The 21,217-nt window shown below is 36.7% G+C and overlaps 1 protein-coding gene across 6 annotated transcripts in view; it reads right to left on the minus strand.

The window, feature by feature from the left end:
• The window catches only part of LOC121861774 (myotubularin-related protein 3-like), a 56,581-nt gene that overhangs the window by 33,842 nt on the left and 1,522 nt on the right, over window positions 1–21,217 (minus strand). For 4 of the 6 annotated variants that reach the window (XM_042359664.1, XM_042359662.1, XM_042359663.1 and 1 more), the window contains exons 2-11: window positions 15,141–15,217; window positions 12,327–12,589; window positions 10,290–10,497; window positions 9,594–9,772; window positions 8,661–8,925; window positions 8,006–8,196; window positions 7,571–7,766; window positions 5,707–5,892; window positions 4,688–4,855; window positions 3,852–3,974 (exon numbers count right to left, since the gene is read on the minus strand). In XM_042359664.1, coding sequence (XP_042215598.1) covers window positions 3,852–3,974; window positions 4,688–4,855; window positions 5,707–5,892; window positions 7,571–7,766; window positions 8,006–8,196; window positions 8,661–8,925; window positions 9,594–9,772; window positions 10,290–10,497; window positions 12,327–12,589; window positions 15,141–15,191 — 1,830 coding nt within the window. In that variant the 5' untranslated portion in view covers window positions 15,192–15,217. Of the gene's footprint in view, window positions 1–3,851; window positions 3,975–4,687; window positions 4,856–5,706; window positions 5,893–7,570; window positions 7,767–8,005; window positions 8,197–8,660; window positions 8,926–9,593; window positions 9,773–10,289; window positions 10,498–11,931; window positions 12,125–12,326; window positions 12,590–15,140; window positions 15,218–15,769; window positions 15,855–21,217 lie in introns of those variants that run through there. The other 2 variants (XM_042359665.1, XM_042359667.1) reach the window with 2 other exon arrangements.

Genomic DNA, 21,217 nt, shown 5'->3' on the forward strand with positions numbered 1-21,217 from the left:
AATTTCATGATTCTTGACACCTAAATCACTCATTTTAGACAAAATATTTAATTATAGTATAAATTTTCAGATAATACCGTTTGTTCACTTTTCAATGGTATATGAAAGAAAACATAATTCTATAGAGATAACAGAGCTGTACTGTAAAATGAAGGTGTCACACATACAGAACTAATATCAACTGAGGATCAATATCCCAAAGATTCATTTCCCCACTATGCAAGAGAACAGCTTTTGCAAATCCTCAAACGTTGATTCTGACTTTGGCATATTTCTTGTGCTGTTTCCCTCTCACACATTCCCATTCTGTTCTTTTACTTTTATTTTGAAACCTCAAAATATTGTCTTGCCTATCAGTACGGTAAATTCTCCAATAACGCGTGTTTTCAAAGCACAATTTATTTTTAACATGATGAATGTATTAGGGAACACATTCTCTATAATGCAGATGCGATTTGGATATTACACACTTGAGTAAACATAATTTTGTCACTCGAGTATGAATACACAGTTATGCTGCTATCTCAGTGTAGCATGACACAAGGTGTTGTGCCACCCCTGCAGTCTTTGTTTATCTTCCATACACTTCAAACGCCTGTTATCACGGACTGTGCTTTATTTTGGTACAAGTACTGTATAGTATTAACTTTAGTGCTTTTAATTACAATGTGTTGCATGGGTGTGTAACATTCTGGTAGTGGTAGAAGTGAAGAAAAAAATTATTAATCTTGAAAAAAATTAGATGTGATAAAGTGGTATGAGGCCTCACCTCCGTTGTCAGACTGACTCCATCTCCTCCACCACTTGTCTCAAACAACCATCTTCTCTTCTTGTGTTTGTTAAAACATTCTTATAGTATATTTACATTTCTTATGGTTAAAAATGTTTCATCATAAAAGTGGTTGAGTCACACCCCACTACAGTACATGTTATTCCATCATGTTCATTCAGCACCCTCTTTCACGGCTCCATTTTCTATCTCATAGTAACTACACTAACACAGTGACAAGCATTTTACCCCTTGTCATGTTCCTATTCTATTAATGAATGATATTATTAAACTAAAACACAATTACTCTATAAAAAATACACAAAAACTAACAATACACAGTCATATGAAAGTGAGAGTGGGTCCCATGTCAGTCATGTTGTTCTTGAACCTACAGTATACCCCTTAATGGTCCTAACCCCATATATCCCATTAAATAAATGGTTACAGGTTGACAACCCTTTATCCAAAATTCCGAAAACCAAAAAGCTCTGAAACCCATCACTAACCACATCAGGGCCTGGGAGGCGAAAATGTAATAGTAATAATAATTATAATAATAATTATTCATAGTAAATAAAAATTATAATAAAAAATACACCAAAATAAAATAATAATGATAACAATAATAACAATAATAACAATAATACTGTAATAATAAAATAATAATAATAAAGAAATACAAGAATGAAAAAGATCAAAAGTAAGAAACATGACCTGGACCTATGAATTATTATTATTATTATAATTTTTAATATATTTTCGCCCCCCAGGCCCCAATGTGGGTCAGTGACTTGTGCCCGGGTGAACTAAAAAAAAAAAAAAAAAAAAAAACCCTAACCATTCTGAAAACCGAAAAATTACGAAATCCGAAATGCCTCTGTCCCCAAGGATTTCGGTTAAGGGATTGTCAACTGTACTATGTGATCTTTCTATAATAAAGTGTTTTTCAGGAACGCAACTACCGCATTATAGGAGAACTGACTGTACAATGACTGATGTCATCAGGGTGTGTTGGCAGTTTCTTAACAACCTGCTCTGATTAACATTGAAATTCAGATGGTGGTGTAAATCAGTGAGTGCCAATGGCACAAGCCATTAAGCTAGGGGGTCTGGGGTAAGCACTACTGTAGTTTCCCCAGCAGGGTCTGAAAGCCAATGCATTTTAGCCTTTCCAAAGACCATTTTGTAATTCTGTACAGCTCCTCCCCGACTTACGACGGGGTTAGGGACCCAAATCCAGGTCGTAAATCGAAATGGTCGTGAGTCGAAAATGCTTAAATAATACGTAGAAAATCTAAAATGGGTGTCTCCTCTTCTTCTCAGCACCACAAAACTCTCACTTTTAAGCTTGCCAGCCATTTTAAAGGGAATTACAAAAAAAAATTTTGTCAGTACACAGCACGATCACTAACGTCGGAACTCGAAAATACGCAATTTGAAAAATAATTTATACGACTGCAGCGGTCGTATGTCCGGGTGGTCGTAAGTCGAGGAGTACTGTACCTGTAGCTCTAATTTGTGTAACATATAGTAATTAATAGTAAGGAAAATAAAGTCTTCTTTACAAGATAAATTTATATTACCTTCTAAAATTTGTAAAAAAAAAAAAAAAAAAACAGAAAACAGTTCAGTGATCTAATCAAAATTTAACCAGACCGAACTGGCCCCAGCACACCCCTGGATGTCATCAGTACTTTAATATTATCCTCATCTTCATTCATCTTTATCCTTTTATAAACTTACTTGTGTGTCAAATTTCCAGCCAGAAATATCATGTCATGTACATTATTTGGACTTTCAGATAAAATATATGATCAACAGTAGTCTTTTAGACAGTTTGGTCATTTCAAAAACTGTTCTCACCACACAAAAATGTAATTAGCTTTGTGAATTATGCCTCAGCCATCCTAGGGATGATGTCACAGACCATACTACATCTCAGCACATCCAAGTTCCTTACACAAAATATCAGTCAGTCACTGTCACTATATCAACCAATCACCCATTTACCCTACTTATACCAAGACACCACTTCATACAAGGTGCATCAGACCACAACCTGCCTAGTGCAGGTGGGTCCAGAAACCAGCTACAGTATTTATACCACTAAATTCCCCCAGCCTTCCTCTGCCCTTGGGTGAGTCAAGGACCAGATTGTGGACCTGTATGTACATACATGTACAGTCATTTTGATGTGAGTGTAACTTTTAAAATCTTTTTTTATAATTTATGATGACTATAACCCCTGTTGTGAGGTACTACTGAAGCAACCAGTATAGCAGTTTGTCATTGACGTCACACACTTGTGGGCGGAGCTTCTGGGCGAACAAGAGGTGGCAGTGCGGAGGACAAACAAAGCGCTGTTACCTTTTACTCTCGATAATAAATCCAAATAACCACTGTTACAGTATAATTATTATCTTACTCATTAAAAGACTCAGAACAAAATACACTAAAATATAACAGCTGTCAGCGTATGAACTATATATTTCTATTGACATGTTTGTCATCTGTTCCAACGTTGCTGCTGCGCAATTGCCATGTCGCCTCTAATCCATTTTTGGTAACATCGGTGAATGACAAATGTCTTATACTGCACAAGAGAAAAATGCAATTTTGTTTGTTTTCTCATGAATTTTGAAATCAACTTTAACTAGGTAATGTTATACCGTAATAGCAAAAAATAACTAATTAAATTTTTTGGCCTCAAATCCTAACTTTAAATCCACACTCTCCTAATTAGTTAGTAATCATAATTTATAACAGACTTTTACCTTATTCTGTATGTATTATACACCAAATTAGAGATACTGTACTTAGTTACACAATGCCCCCCAAAAGCAATGATTTAATTTATATGGTATTTTCTATGTTAAACTTCACCTGCATTTTTTTTATTTTTTAAGTTTGGTGCTTAGCAACTTGTGATCCAGAGCCCCTCATATAAACTATTGACATTATTGCCATATACATGTGTCACTGGTTTCCACAGCATTTACTGATACAAAGGTTACATTTGCACCATACCTCTCACACTCAAACGGTTCATAAACAAGACACAGAGCGTCCTAATCCTTACCTCATCTTCACCAACACTGAGGTGAGTGCTGGTATTGGGGTCTTCAGTGACTTCACCCATCTCCGGCATGTAGACTGATGTCCATAGCCGCAAATCTTTTGTGTGACATGAAGGGTAGAGTACCTGTTGAACAAAAGGCTTAACTATTAAGTAAGTCGCATAAGAATAGTATTCATAGAATTGTAATTTTAATCATTTTCAAAACAAGTATTGATATTATGGCACCACCATCATACACATGGTCGACAAAATTCAATACTGTACTGTACCGAGGAGACCAGAAATTCACTCAATCTACTGTTTGCAATAGTAATCCTGTTGTGACCTTCACCATTGTACAGTTGTAACAAAAATTTACTCCCTGTGTTAACTTACGTATGATTTAAATGATATTAGTCTTTTAATGCTAAAATCTTCATGATACAGTTTACAGGGTGATTGTCTAAGCTCTTTCATAAATTGTAGGGTGTATACTTGAGACAATTATAACATAAGGGAAAATGTCAATACAGTAGGACAAAATGTTGATGGTCCATAGTTTCCTAGTTACAGCACTTGAAAGATGTCGAGTTTATGTTAGTGCGAGTGGAAAAAAACAGCTGGAGATTTGTGTTTAAATTTGTGCACATAGCTAATACTACAGAGAAATACAGTTATTTGTATTAGCCATTAATGTAAATGTGCAAAATTCCTGGCGATTTCATTTCATTACCGGATGAGAAATTAATTTCACTTTATAGTTATCTTACAATTCACTTTCTATTACTGTAGTAGTGCACTATACTAATGGACTCTCCAACAAATGGGACTGGTTTGTTATAGTATCCAGTACAAACCTGATGAGTGTGGCAATAGAGGTAGTTGGTGTAACGGTGACGGTTGAGCCTCAGAAGCGACCACACAGAATAAGTGCGATCCCCAATTTCAGCCTGGACACGCTCTTGGGACATGTTACACAGAAATGTACCAAACAGATTACTGTACACATGCTGGGCTAACTTCACCTGGAAGTAAAAAGAAAGATTATATGCAGAAGTTAATAAGTCAAATAATAAATCTCATTAATGAGAATATATTTCTGGAAATAATATATATACATATATGCACTAGTAATCAAAATGCCAAAGTTAACATAAATAAGAATATCTAGGAATGCAAATAGTTAGGCAGGGAGAACATTGGGGGTTTGCTCAGGTAGCACAGAAATATTGAGAGAATGGAAAGTAAAGTTTGATAAATGGAATGTATAATTTTGGGGTAATAATAGTAAGAGGGGGAAGAGGAGACCAAGAAGCTAGAGTGATGGCCCTTAGGATGCACTAACAGCAAGTGAATTGGACATCCAAGAAGTAGCAGTGTGCATGACTGAGTGGCTTTTGGGGAAGTCCTACTTCTGATGGGTGATGCTGGTTTTGTGTGAATAAACTGGTAAACAAGTTTTTGGACAATTTGTAAAAGGGTTTTACCAAAAGCGGATTACTGTACATCTTTTACAGCAGCAAATATGAAGGCATGGTAATGATTGAAGGAAAAATATCTGTATTTACACTTTTTCATACTTTTTACCATTCTCAGTATGTCCATTGTCCATACCACCATAGCAGACCATGTCCCACTGTCAAACATTCACTTACATCTTTTTTTTCTGAGTTTCCTAAGTCTTTGTACCTTTTATACTCAAATACTGTTCTACAGCTCATTTCATGATATTTCTAATTACCAGTTACTCATTTTTTAAATCAGTCTTTAAAACCTTTCATCTGACCATGTATGCTCACCATTACTTCCTTTCCATTCTCCAGCATATCCATTACCCTAACCATCTTTTTAAGTCTTCCTCATATACAATACTCACCAAATAGGCCTGATTAAATTGGAAGGCAGTAGGAAACCAGTAGAGGAGGTGATGCACACAATCTAGCCACTGGAGGAAGACAGGACATCTCTCGTTAATATCCTCGCAACTTCGACCAACACCACATCGGTCACTGAACTTGTGGCCAAACTCAACCCACTCGCGCTCAATTAGCACCTGGAAACCCTGTTGTAGATGGAATTCATACATCAGTAAAAATCAAGACATTCTATTGGAATTTTCTTGGAAATGTCGATTCATAAACTGCTTTAAAGAGCGATACAATCCATGCAAATATAAGAAGCAAAATATGCAAAGAAAACAAATATTTTACTTTTACCTATGAAGTAAAGGTAATTTATTCATTGGTCATAAAAAGAAACTGAAAAAACTTAATTACTGTGCATCATTTCTTACACAGGAGTAACAGCCAAATATTTTGTGGCAATTAAGAAAATTACTACAGTAGATCCTCGATACACTGGACTAATTGGGGCAGACCCCAGTCCGTAAAAGGCAAAAGTCCGAAGAAAAAAATTCGGGGTGTCTGGATATAACACTGCCTATCTGGACTGTTTAAAACAAAAATCAAATGTTATTATAATATTGCACTTCAACAACTACAATCTTTAAGTGCATAAAAAGGTTAGTAAAACACTATTTCAACAACAATAAAAAAATATGAGAGATTGAAATCTCGACTGAAAATCAGAATAAGTCTGGTTGTCGACAAATGTTTTCACCGATATGATTATTTCATACTGTAAAGTGTTATATATAAGTAAACAACAGAATTTGCCTTATGAATTGAGAAAACTGTATACTGTACTCTACAGCAATATAGAGATATACAGTAAATAAAAAAATTAGAGTGTAGGGGTATGTTTTATGTGGGAGCAGCATGCAGGAGGTAGAGTGGATGAAGAGTAGAATCAAGTATAAACATCACACCTATTTACTTAAAGGTGTTGTTTAAGACGAACATTACAGGGTGGTAGTGCACTTGGAGGAAGAGCCACTCAGATGAGCCTGACAATCTAAATGAAAATGGTTATGTTTGGGGTAGACAGAGTACTATATGAGATCTGGGAGGGTCAGTTGAAGAGGGGCTCTTCTGCCAAGTGCACTTCCCCCCTGTAACCTTCATCTTAAACAACACCTTTAAGTGAATAAGTGTGGTGTTTACACTTAAAAAGTTTAATGCATTATCAAAGAAATACAGTTACACCAAGTGAATAAATTCAACAACCTGTTTTCCAACCTCAAATCATTCCACATGTTCAAAATACTTCTTACAAGCATGGGAAAGGGCGATATTTTTAAGGTACACCTTTAGAGTAGGGTGCTAGGCCCTACAATCATTGAAATTGTATTCAGTGGTGCCCACTACATATGTTTACTAAAGAGAATGCAGCCTCTTTCTTTAAGCTAAGTTATTGAAAGTGAAAAGTGTTGGCAATTAAGACCCACAGCTAGTCCTGCTTATCCAACTGAAAGAACCTATTACTAGCAGGCAGAACTAGAAACAAATATGATATGTGAAAGATGCAAATACTGTACATCACATAGAGGATATAAAGGCCTTCATTGGGCAACACAAAACCAAAAATGAGAACTTCAAATACTGTACTGGATTAAACAGTGATATAGTGTTACTGATACAGGATCTACCCAGAGCCAACTTAGTAAAGAGCCTGGATACTAAACTTGGTTTCTGTTCAAAGAGATCTGCCAGTACTCACAATGCCTAGTAGTAGTGAAAACTGCACAAATCAGCCCCAGCTATTCAAATGAGTATCATGGAAAGAAAGTCTGTTCTGTTACGGCATCACACCTAAAATTAATTAACTGTGGCTCAGCTTACATGTATAGTTCGATAGTAGGGATCCATTAGAAGTTGCGCGAGTGCCGTTATCTGGGGTGTCCGGTCCCATCCATCAGAGCAGTGAACTAAAACGGGCCTGGCCTCACGCACTACTGCCTGCACAACAGTCACAGCAGCTTTCAGTAACCCTGAAAGATGCCCAAGCCACCGAGAGCTCTCCAGTAAGGATAACCAACTGAAGGGGGAGAGAAAAAAAATATATTATATAAACATACATATATTTGCCTCTTGATTATGTACAATAGTAATCTAATTGAATACGAGCTATGAATACAATGAGTATTGTTTTTTTAAAGGAAAACTATCTGACACTGAAGATCTAATCCCTATAATCTATACACAACCATGTTTACTATGGTGTCATATGGATATGAGATAAATTCCAAACAACTTTTGATAAATAATCCTAATTACTTAGGAATGTCTGGTGAAGAAGATGCAAGCTGACGAAGAGCATGATGAGACTTGCGAATAGTGTGAATGTTGGCGAGATTCATGAACTGAATCTCACACTGTGGGTAATACTCTGGACACTCACAACCTCCACCACGGGCACGGTTGGCTACGGCCGTAGCATAAGATCGAGCATCAACTATTAATACTTTCTGTAAAAAAAAAAATTACAATAAATAAATAAATAAAATAAACCAAAAATACAATAAAATTAAGTGTGGCAGACAAACACATTAAGCAGTATAACATACCTGTACACTTGTACAGCAGTAAGCTCTTCATTAATTTAATTACAATAATAATCATTTAGTGAACAACTGACCAATCCATGACAACTTTTCTACATATTCAGGAAGACACAAACATCACACCTCCCCCAAACAGTACCGTGAAAAGTCACTACAGGAGGACTAAAGTATAAAACAAAACTCAACTACTACAAACTGCCTGTGTAGTAACTAGTAAATATAGACAGTAAGTAAGCACATTATACCTACAAGAGTGTGTGAATGTGAGAGAGCATCACCAGTGGATAAAATTATATAAAAATTAATTGGGTCACAGGTGATGTATGCAGATGAGTATGTAACAAAAACAATTACCATAAAAAACTCACCTTAATATCTGCCTGAGCTTTGGCCTCTGGCAGATCACAAAGAGAGGGAATATCTGAAGCAGGAGTTGTGGCTTCCTTTTCTCCACCATTTGGGGGCACCAATTGACTTGTTGCTGTCCCACCAATACCAGAATTTGAAATAGGACTGTCATAGGCACAAGCTTCAGCAATTGCCTTCACCAAGTCTTCATCTTCACTAGACCGCCACCCAAGCCAACCTACTTCTGGCTGACTGCAGCGTGCAATGACTGCACCATTGGCATGTCTGAAACAAGACAAAAGGAGGGAATTTCATTCCACTATTTATCTACTGAACTTACTATGATTCCAGCTCAATGGGATGTACGGAGTAAACAAGTCTCCCTAAATCAACTTACCGGTATTTAAAGCTTATGCTGAAAAATTAAGCTTATGTGTTTGGGTTTTAATCAGAAAAAAATTAATCCTCTATCCCTTCTTGCCAAAGTTTTAAATTTTGCACACTATCTGAACCATTTCAATCAGATTTAACTCCAGAATCCTGACCTGTCCATCTGGAATACAATCCCCTTTTTATTGTCAACCATAATCAAATTTCTCATTTCATAGAATATTCCAAACCATTTCAGTTTCAAAATTCTTGATGTACAGTTACTTTAACATTCCATATGGCACTCTCCACACACCTCCAGCTTTCATTACTTTATTTCTCCCCTTCTACACTTGTAATAATAAAAAATATATTTGTACATGAAAAAAAAATAAAATAAACTTCCTCTTTACAGAAACTGGCCTCCTACCCTGTAGATGACTTATGAAAATGTCAAGGTTAACGCAGATTATCAAGTTCACACACAAGATCACGATTTACAAAAAAAAAAAAGCCTTATGCTGATGAGAATATTAATTTCCCAGACAAAGAATAATTTACAAATGCAATTTATTTATGCTGACCTCCACACCACTGCTGGTATCCTTCTAGCAGATCTAAACCGAGCAACCGATTCCAGGATGTTGTCGTTGATGGAAGCTGGTACAACAACCTTTCTGGGGTATGTGGAACACAGCTGGTAGTCACTGTTTGCCAGAGAGATGCGCCATGCTCCTCCTAAGTCAAAACCAAGCCGTCGAACCTGAAAGAGAAAATCATTCAGTACATCAATAAGGACACTTCTTGTGTGAATAATTTACTAAAATTTATTCTGCCATTCCACTTAAACAACACATTAGATGAAAAAAAAAGTATTTCAAATGGGGAAGCGGGTAAATATGGACGGAAGACACTCTCTATGATACTGCCTGCACATCATTTACCAGGCTAAAATTAAATCTCTTTCTGGCTGCCATGAAAACAAGTTCTTCAATAATTCTTCCTAACAATACTCTTATATTTCATCATTTCAAATTAAAAACTTTGGTTTATGAATATCAATAAATAGGAATACTGTACTGTATTAATCTTCCCATCAAGACATCCAACAAAAGTCAAACATACTGAGTATTAATGATAGAAACCCAAGTAAGGTGATAGTTATTGTATAATGAAATTGTGAGAACATTCATATACCCAAAACCAACTTAAGTGAAGCCGTAGCTTTCATACAATAAACTTGTAAGAATACTGCTGTAGTACACCTAAAACAAGCTTACCTCCTCATCAAACATCTTCTCTGCACGCACAGCATAAGACTGTTGACCATCTGGTTCTACAAGGGCATTGTATAAGTCCCGAGCTTCCTCCATACTCCACATGTAGAATGCAAAGGCAAAAACATTTTCCAGGCGTTGAGGAAGTGCTAAAGCCTTGGTTAACCGTCGCTGCCACTCAGCACTTTGCTCATTGGTTGCAAATGTACACCTGAAGTATAGAGACAAAATGCAGATGAGATGAAGGTTATTCCTTTTATGCCTCCCTTGTAATATCAATGACTAAAATTTGGTTACAGGACAGTAATCTCCAATCTAGGAAGTCCTCAATATCCTGCATTATTTTTATTCCTCTTCCACTTTTGTAAAAATGTGGATCTGTTAAAAAATATATACAGTACAGCTATACATATATACCCTGTACAGTATATACTGTATTTTTTTTAATTCAGTACACAACATTTCCAGAAAAAGTTTTCACAATTTAATTGCATGTAGAGTACATATTAGTTTAAAAAATAATAGTGTGGGCCACCTTCCAAAACATTGTAGATCACAGGCCTTGCTTACAATTTGCATCTTGTGGATGAAGGCATGCTTCAGGCCTAAGCATACAGACCTTCATCCATTTGCTGGGCAATTATTAGTACAGTGCCTGCACTGTAATGTAGTGTATTTGGCAGACTAACTATACTTCGAGCTCTGTAATTGTGAAGATCTAATTCTGCAGAGCACTTGTCCAGGTTCCCCTATAAGGTGTGTCAGTGTGTACTATATCATTATGAGCAATATGAAGAATTCAGAAATTAATTTTCATTTTATGATTACTCAAAGATCAAGATATGTTTAATATACTGAACATTTACTCATCAAATTTTCAACATTTATCTAGGTAGTACTGTATAAGGAATGTTTTAGTTATATGTTCCCAACCTCTACAAGCCAGTCAGGTCATGTTTGTTTATTATACCTTGTTATCTGACACCACAAGCAGTATATCAGTTTCAAGGTCATTTTTTTTTAATAAATAATAAAAGGATGGAATGGAGTGCAGTAAATCAAAAGGAAAACTAACGTCACAAGGACATCGAGAAGTCAACCTCCTTTTCACCAAATTAGCAACTCACGCAACTGAGACTGCCTCTCCCAGGTGAAACAAAACATCTGCTGAAGCCTGTCAGTGTGATTAAGTTTCACAAATTGGTGAAATTGTAGATGTTTGCTTCAGTGGCTCACAATTACGAATAAGAAAAATTCTTACAATTATTACCAAGTACTGTATATTGCATTCATTGTTAGAAACAACAAATCACATTGCCAAATTAACATACAAAGAGCACATACAATAGGCATATACAGCACAGTGGTGCCCTACAGCTGTACACAACTACTATGCATCTTAACTTACCTTTTTTAACAACTTCTATGTTCGAATTATCAGTTGTGTCTATATTATTTATCTAAGGCAAACTGACCCTCAATCTATGTTAAGAGTCAATCATGTCTTATGCATTATTCCATAAAGCTGTACACTTGAAAGGCAACCCATTAGCTAATTAAGGAAACATCATGTTATATGAAGACTTGATTTTATATATAATTTCATTGTCAAATTGGGACAATAAGATTCATGTACAATACCCACCAACTCTTAGCTGTTGCAACCTATGTTAACCCTAGACACCGAAGGCTGACACTTAACAAATAAAAACTGTAGTAAAGTTCTCTTATTGCAACCACAGTCCTTCAAGAAGAGTGTGGGAGGGGAAACTACCACTCATAGTTGAGGGCTAAGGCTGCTCGCACATCGTAGTTAACTCTTGTCCGTCATCAACCACCTTGGACGTTCCAGAAATAAGCATCAGTCTAGCTGAACCCCACAATAATTCACTGGGAGAAAAGACCAAGTTCCCAGTCTCCTTATCCAAACTCTGCTATAAAATATGGTCTTGGTTTATATTATAAATTTCAATTGTGGAGTAAAATTATCAAAATGGTCATGAAAACAAAAAGGTTAATATGAGAAAGCTTCACACTCACTTGTATGATTTTGTGTCTTTACACAGGAGGTAGAGGAAGAATATCTCCCGACATTCAATGGCCTCGATAACCCCTAAGGGAACATGATACGTCACATCACGCTGCTGCAGAAACACTCGGTAGTTGGAGAGTGCAATGAGTCCATCTGAGGTGCGCCCCACAAACTGTGCATATTCCCCACTGAGTGGAACAAAGGGGATAGACAAGGATGGTTCATCAAACTGGCAGATCTGCTTCGGGTATGAATCTTGAGCAGCCAAGACCTGCAACAACACAATAATATCACACTAAAGTACATGAACTGTCATACATAAGTGCAATGTATCCTACTACCCCCCAAAAAATAATACTGTAATAATAATAAATAATCTGCAGTATCTAGTATTTTGGAGTCTAAAAATACTACTGTAAAGAACTGGTGGCTAGTGACAAGCTTCTTAAAAATATAACCACACTCTCATTTAAGCATCTAACACAGAAAATTATTAGTGTACCATTAAAAATCCACCACTGTTTGGTTTAAAAAAAAAAAAAACCAAGGAGCAATATTTTTAACTTTAGTGACATTCCATTTTTTCTTGAAAACACTGCCATCTAATAGTAACTGTGCATATAAAAAAATAAAAGGAATAAATGTACAGTACATTTGTATTTAGTTTAAAAGAAAATAAATAATACCAAAGTTATTCTTAAAACCGTATCAAAATTCAATAAAAATCTATACGGTAATTAACCAAGGTACCTCAAGCAATGCTAAGTGTTCAAAATTACTATCTCATTTTTTTTTAATACTGTACTGTACTTTCAACAAATAATGGTCAAAGCATCCAGTCGTGTATGACCTTTAAGTTGACTCCCTCAAATATCAGCATGTTACAGTGGTGAGTCATAGATGCAACCAGCCATATGCTCGCACCAATAAACAGGTACATTACACCTGCTCCGCACACCTGTGCCAGCACACTACACATACAGATACACATACGTTTCTCTACCGACCAGCCACCTTCAAAATACTACCATCAACATGTTGCTATCCTGTCATTGAGTTCTGTCACTTTGATATTTTTGGTAATTTTCATAATTCTCTCACAAGGTTTGCTCTCAAACTTGTGACTCTAGTTATTCCTAAAAGCTAAACACATAATTATATTCTAAAAAATACAAACATGTAAATATAAAACCCCCATAAAATATTAGAAAGTGCTCATACAATTTTAGTAAATACTGTACTGTATAAAATTGTAAGGGATACAGGTTCTAACACAGTGAGCATACAGTACAACCATGACATACGACACTGGAACTTTCATGACCGACTTGAATCAATATCAAACACAGCAGCTACCAGCACAGGGTACTGTCCCACATACTGTATTGGTATTACTGATGTCAACATTGTCACACCTGTCTAAAAGCATTTGATTCCACATCAGATTATTTCTCACAGACAATTTAAACACCAATACAATACATTCAGGTCTACAACAGTACAGTCAACAGCAAGAAGTTGACAACACTGCAACATATTAGTTAAGTTAAGACTGGTGGGAGCCTCACATCAAATACTGTACTGTAACAGTCTTCACTCTAATGTCACTGTTCAGTAAGGAATGCAAAGCATGGACTATCTTGTTTACTGGTAATCATGCTCTTGGTTCAGATACAGTACCAAGTAAACTAGTACAGTACAATATAACAGGACAGTGAAAACACTGAACTAAATCACTCCCTATGAACTAGCAGCTATAATCATTTAAGTTACTAACTCAGTGAAAAGAGAAGACCATAAGATATAGAAATACAATTGCAAAAAATAGCATTATGAAAAGGAGTTCTCCACGCCTAATTTCTGAAACAGGTAAACCAATTAGCGAACAACCAAGGAGGACAGTCATGTCGCCATTCAAATCCAGTGACAAGTGAAACACTTCAACACTGCTGCACACCATATAATGCAGCCTTATTACTACTCCAGGTAGGTGTCTGGCACAGTTAAAAATAGTAAACGTGAAGAAAAATTTTAAAAACTGTGCTTCCAGGTGCTTCTCCAAATCTATATGAATGATTAATCAAACCTCTGAGGCTTCAGCCACACAGACACTTTTTCAATTAGCTAATGGTATTTCCAAATTTTCAGTCAGATATGTACTGTAATTGATCATTTTGTTATTACCCTGCCCACAAATGCAGGACAATACTGTACGTTGTTTTTTGTCCTGTCTGTCTCTCTCCACAATAACTTGAGAACAGGTTTGGAGTTTTGCACCAGACTTGGTAGGTTTGATCAGCAAGTGACAAGGGCCACCTGATAAACTTAAAAGAGCAAATCACACTAAAGCTGGTCAGGTGTTGATACTGTAACACAAGGTCTTTTGGCGGTTAAAGAAAGAGATAACACGAGGTAGTCTCCAGCAGTAACTACAGTACCCATACCGTCCATTAAGTTATCGTAAAGTACCATTACAATATTTACACTGCCATTGTACCAATTCATGGGCAGGGTTATATTTCCACATACACTGTATAGGATTAAGTTTCTTCACACACACACACGCATGCACGCACGCGCACACACACACACACGCATGCACGCGCACACACACGCATGCACACGCACGCACACACACACGCACACACACAACACATGCACACAACACACGCACACATATCTCGCTCTCAACCTGCTTTTCTTTTCTTTTTTTGCCTGGAAGCCACATATACAATATCGAGTGACCTTACTTCATTTCAACTCGACCCTCAGCCTTAATTCCTTTATGCCATGATTCACATTACCTTACTGTCAATAATTACCTGATAGGTTGATGTGTCTGCTATTCCTCCACCACTGTCCTCAGAGTCCATCCCAGCAGCTGTTACAACCCCTGGAACTACACAAAAGACAATTTTAAGATCCTAACCACATGATGGGTACCCATACACACGCATGCACAAGCACATACACAATATACAGTGTGGCTAGCCCGTGCAAGATGGAAAATAGCCATAAAACAATAACGATGATGATGATTGTGCGTGTCTGTGAAATATTAAGAAGCATGGAGTATATACTGTACTGGTAAAAATAAGTTATTAAACTTTTAATTTATAATTTATGATACATTCCACACAACTACATAACATACTACTGTACATTTATTGCAGTAGTAAAAAAAAAATCAATTGCTTAAGTTTTCATCCATAATACAGTGCTGTACTTTATACTGTACAGTGTAGTATAGATAAATTGGATGTGAATAAAATAGACATTAAACTCTTAACATTAACTAAACAGCAACATGTCAGGTGATTGCTCTTAAATTATCACTTATCAATAATACATGTAGTATGCCAAATCTGAAGCGTGAAATATTAATTTCATTCACCATCAGCACTGCATTGAAATTAAACTTTAATATAACAGTAAATACAGGACCACCTACTAATTTAGAATCAGAGGTCAGCACAAGTGTGCTGACCTTCCTACTACAGCTGTGTCGTAATACAAGCCAAATGTACACACCTCCACCATTTAATAAGTTTATCTCCACTTGCCCTTATCTTTCACTCTTATCTCCAATCATGGTGCTATAATATCAATGTTACATTTCTTACTCAATAACCTATAACACTGCACACCAATGGAGTCTACCTTCCGTATCACAACACCACAAATATTTTAACAGTAAACATTTATATTGGACAATCTAACACACATCAGCATTAACAGTCATAATGCAGCTTAAGCACAAAATCAAAGTTGCATTACATTCAACAGACAGATGTGCTTTATTACTACAGGTACTGAACCAGAATTCCTGAAAACAAGGACACATTCATTTAAATTCCTAATCATCACAACATTGAAAAGTTAAAAATATTAACAATTGTAATCCTGAAACCCACCACATTGACAAAAAAAGAGGTTTCACAAGAGTGTTACAAAAGTGGAACTGTCAAAACACCTGCAGAGTTAGTCACAGACTTCAATGGGTGGTGTAAAAATAGCTTAACTAAAAATGGAATCCTGAAGGTGGTGTACAATCAAACAATCTGAATTCTATTAACAGCAACCACAAACCAGCAGCAAAACAAACAGCTTTACTGAAGATGTACCAAGTGCCACCAACAATATATTCAACCACTTAAACACCAACAAAATAATCCCAATCCATAACATGCAACCAGCAGTTTTGCCACAACACACCAAGCAAATGTTTTACCTCAGCATACCTACCAAACACCATGTAATTGGTTTGCCACATTACAATTAGCAAGTACACCACTCTATCTCACAACAGCAAACTTAGTGATCAGAATTTTACCACTCCATAATTAGCAAGTCCTCCACCATGGCTAACCAAAACAGACCAACCAACACTACACCCAGCAACAAGTAGAGGATGTTTACCACAATACACCCAGCAACAAGTACAGGATGTTTACCACAATACACCCAGCAACAAGTACAGGATGTTTACCACAATACACCCAGCAACAAGTACAGGATGTTTACCACAATACACCCAGCAACAAGTACAGGATGTTTACCACAATACACCCAGCAACAAGTACAGGATGTTTACCACAATACACCCAGCAACAAGTACAGGATGTTTACCACAATACCGTACACCCAGCAACAAGTACAGGATGTTTACCACAATACACCCAGCAACAAGTACTGGATGTTTACCACAATACACCCAGCAACAAGTACAGGATGTTTACCACAATACACCCAGCAACAAGTACAGGATGTTTAACAATACACCCAGTAACAAGTACCACAATACACCCAGCAACAAGTACAGGATGTTTACACAATACACCCAGCAACAAGTAGAGGATGTTTACACACAATACACCCAGCAACAAGTACAGGATGTTTACCACAATACACCCAGCAACAAGTAGAGATGTTTACCACAAATACACCCAGCAACAAGTACAGGATGTACAGGATGTTTACCACAATACACCCAGCAACAAGTGCAGGATGTTTACCACAATACACCCAGCAACAAGTACAGGATGTTTACCACAATACACCCAGCAACAAGTACAGGATGTTTACCACAATACACCCAGCAACAAGTACTGGATGTTTACCACAATACACCCAGCAACAAGTACAGGATGTTTACCACAATACACCCAGCAACAAGTACAGGATGTTTACCACAATACACCCAGCAACAAGTAGAGGATGTTTACCACAATACACCCAGCAACAAGTACAGGATGTTTACCACAATACACCCAGCAACAAGTACAGGATGTTTACCACAATACACCCAGCAACAAGTGCAGGATGTTTACCACAATACACCCAGCAACAAGTACAGGATGTTTACCACAATACACCCAGCAACAAGTACAGGATGTTTACCACAATACACCCAGCAACAAGTACCTGTACTGGAAAAGTTTTATAACACGCATAGTATAAACTATACACACACAACAATTACTGAACTCTGACTTCTATCTACACTCAAACTTTCAACACCACAACCTTCACATCACCTGTAACATAGTGAACTTTTTGTTGCATCCACTTTCAATGTTATGCTAAATAACCTGAAACTACACTTTATATCTTCCTCCACACAATGTATCCAGACACCTCACACCCTTCACTGTGTTTTCTGCTCCATTCAGTACCAAACAAATCAGGTTACAACTTTCTTAATCTTCGCTTGACATATTTTCTCAATAACTGTACAGTTACTACAATTGACACAGATGTACTGTAATTACATCTGATTACTTTTGAGCTTACTGCCACACAACCTAGCTAGAGATGAATATTTTTAAGAGAAAACATATGACAGTATATCCCACAATGAACTCACAAATACTGTATAGTACTCTAACATCTTCACAGCTACAAAGATCATTTGACCTTCGTGTACAGCAATCAGACCAAGATACTGAATATGATAATTCATAACTATGTTTTTCTATCTACACTGCATCTAAACTGTGTAATACAGTACTGTACTATACATCAGTACATTAAATAATGATCTCTTTCATTACCCAAAAACTGCACATTAGGATAAAATGAAAGGTGCCAAGTGTAAATTTTTTGAGCAAATTTCTAGCAATGCCCACCCCAAGACATGACCAGATTAAGCATTCATGAAGCCCTGAGATGGATATTTCAATGGGCCACCATGTTTGTTTCCAAACACCACTTCATGAAAAAAAAAATCAATACATTTGCTCTAGGGATGATAATCATCTTGTAGTAATTTATTTCCAGGTTTTTTTTTCAAAAACATTTAATACAATACTGGTTGATATTAAATCATTCTGAATATTAAAAAAATAATTTCTACTCTGTGGTGCTGAAGCCCCTCAGAGCCTCAAGGACTGTTCCAACTCATTTTGCTCAAGCATTAATCTGGTACTGCTCTTAGACCTTGATGCTACTACAGGAATAAACTAACTTGAACCAACCATCATATAACTTGTCTGGCATTCTATAGTTTTAGCTTCAACCTATGAGGTTCATAAATTGACAAAGTAGCCCATTCCTTTCCCTGGCTGCTGTTGTCTAAACCAGTGAAAAAAAGTACAGTGGTGATAAATTTTGTCCATTCTTGTCAAGCTGGCTAAATGGAAAACCTTAAAAGAACAATGATGCTGCTGACATCAGGATGGTAAAACTAATTCCTTGTTTCCCACAAAAGCTGGCAAGCTATACCACAATAAGCATTCCTATTTCTTCTTCCTGAAGATGTTAGATCTGGTTATCTAAGTTGTGGAAAGAGTAATAAAAAACTGATAAGGGATGGTGTGGATATTAACAAAATGCAGCATGGGTTCATGGCAGGTAGCTACAGGGACTACAGAGGCAATGTTTACTGACAGGTAACTATAAGAATAATATCTAGTCCTAGAAGTACAAACAGTTGTACAGTACTTTGTGTTTGTGGGCTATGAAAAAGCCAAGGGTGGAAATGTCTTGTATGAGTGTTTATGACATTATATGTGGGCCCAAAAAATAAGGAGGAGGGGGCTAGGAACGAGAGGATTTTGAGGTGAAAGTACGAGGGTTCATCAAGGTCTAAGTTGGGCCCCTTCTGTTAATCATAATACTAGATCACAGAACTTAAGGATTGGTCTGTCCTGTGAGTTGTTATTATGCTGATAGCAGTTTGTATTGAAGAAGCAGTGGAAAAATTTAAGAATGGTGATGGAAGGATGGATTGGAGTCAGATGGCTTGGGAATGTACGTGGCAAAAGTATACTGGCGTTATCTTGGTTGCAATAATATGAACTGGCTGGAAAAATTTAGGGGACCATCCCTAAGATTGAAAGGAGGAATGTACAGTACCTTGAAACCTCCATATAACGGACTTCTCTTTCACATCTAAAAGACCCTCGAAAGAGCGGATTTTCATCTCTATACAGTTCGTTAGATGGAGGTTTCGCATCTTACAGATGTTCGATAAAACAAACTTTTGTCTCCACAGTTCATTAAATAGAGGTGATAAATGTGGTGCTATATGGCAGTGAAACATGGACAGTTCAAGATGATGACATAAGTAGACTAGAGTGGGCTGCTTTGAGAATGGTGAGTTGGTTGTGTAAAGTGAGATAGAACCCTGTTAAGAGCTAAGGGAACAGCTGTGTATTGATTGTAGTGTATTGACAATGCTTTGCAAAGAGGTAGGCTAAGATGGTTTGGGCATGCGGAGAGGATGGAGGAGACCAATTGGGTCAAGAGATGCACGAGTAAATGTGGAAGGGAGGAAAGACAGAGGAAGGCCAAAAATTACATAAAGAAGTGTTGTAAGCTACTTAAGATTTAAAAACCTGACATAAGCTGCAAGATTGTGCGGCATGGAGAGCTGCCATCAGTAATCGAGGCTAACCCAAGCAAGTGTGGAAAATGTCCATTAAACACTGATGATAAGTACAGAAGGGATATAATTTTTCCTGTTTACTAAACAGGATGCTTTACATCCTCCCTCTGCTGAGCTTGACACATCTTGTAAGCAATTATTCAAACTTTGGAGTTGGTTATTTCATGAGTGGCTCCTTTTTAAAAATTAGTTTCTGCATTTATCAAAATAAAATTTTCATTAGGAAAGAGCAGACTACAGTACTATATTTATATTTCAAGCTTTTGCACTGACTCCACAGATCTATAAGCTACATAAAAACCCATGATATACTTTCAGATAAGTCATGCAATTTCTAATTTATAATTCATCTATTTCAGAGCTCTTGAGATAAACAAAATTTGAAACTTAGAACTATGCATACAGGCATAGAGCCTTTGTCTAGGATGCTTCCAAATAAACAAGCCAAGTAACCTTAACAAGATTAAATTTACTAAATAGTACAGTTGCAGAGCAAATGTTTCAGATACATGTACATTTGTAGCAACCAATCAAAATAAAGTGCAACTTTACAAATTCAATGTAGAGTAGTTTGGCAAGAGAACAAAATACTGTTGTTACTGTACAGGAAAGTTAATTTCTAAATTATCTATCAAAACATCCTTAACAAGTGTGATAAAAGTCTGTATAATAATGTATCAAATCCTGCAGCTAAAAACATTAAATTACATGCTTCCAAAATCGTGAACATCCTAAATTCATGGTCCAGTTGGATCAAATCCTCCGTTTAACATGCACTATTGTACCCCACACCACCACCTAGTCACTGTTCTCGCTGACTGCATTTATAGCAGTAAAGCTCCATCCTTATTTATTTGAGTTATATTTCCCTGAACTCTACACCTATAATGACACCCAAAAAGCATTCAAGTGATTGTGCTGAATGTAGAGTTGTGAAGTAGTACGTATCTTGTACTGGTCATTTTGGCAACCTTGACAGGTTTGTGTACAAGCAATTTAAACAGCCGCTTT

This window comes from Homarus americanus, unplaced genomic scaffold, assembly GCF_018991925.1.
Source record: "Homarus americanus isolate GMGI-L3 unplaced genomic scaffold, GMGI_Hamer_2.0 scaffold8148, whole genome shotgun sequence".
Lineage (NCBI taxonomy): Eukaryota > Metazoa > Arthropoda > Malacostraca > Decapoda > Nephropidae > Homarus > Homarus americanus.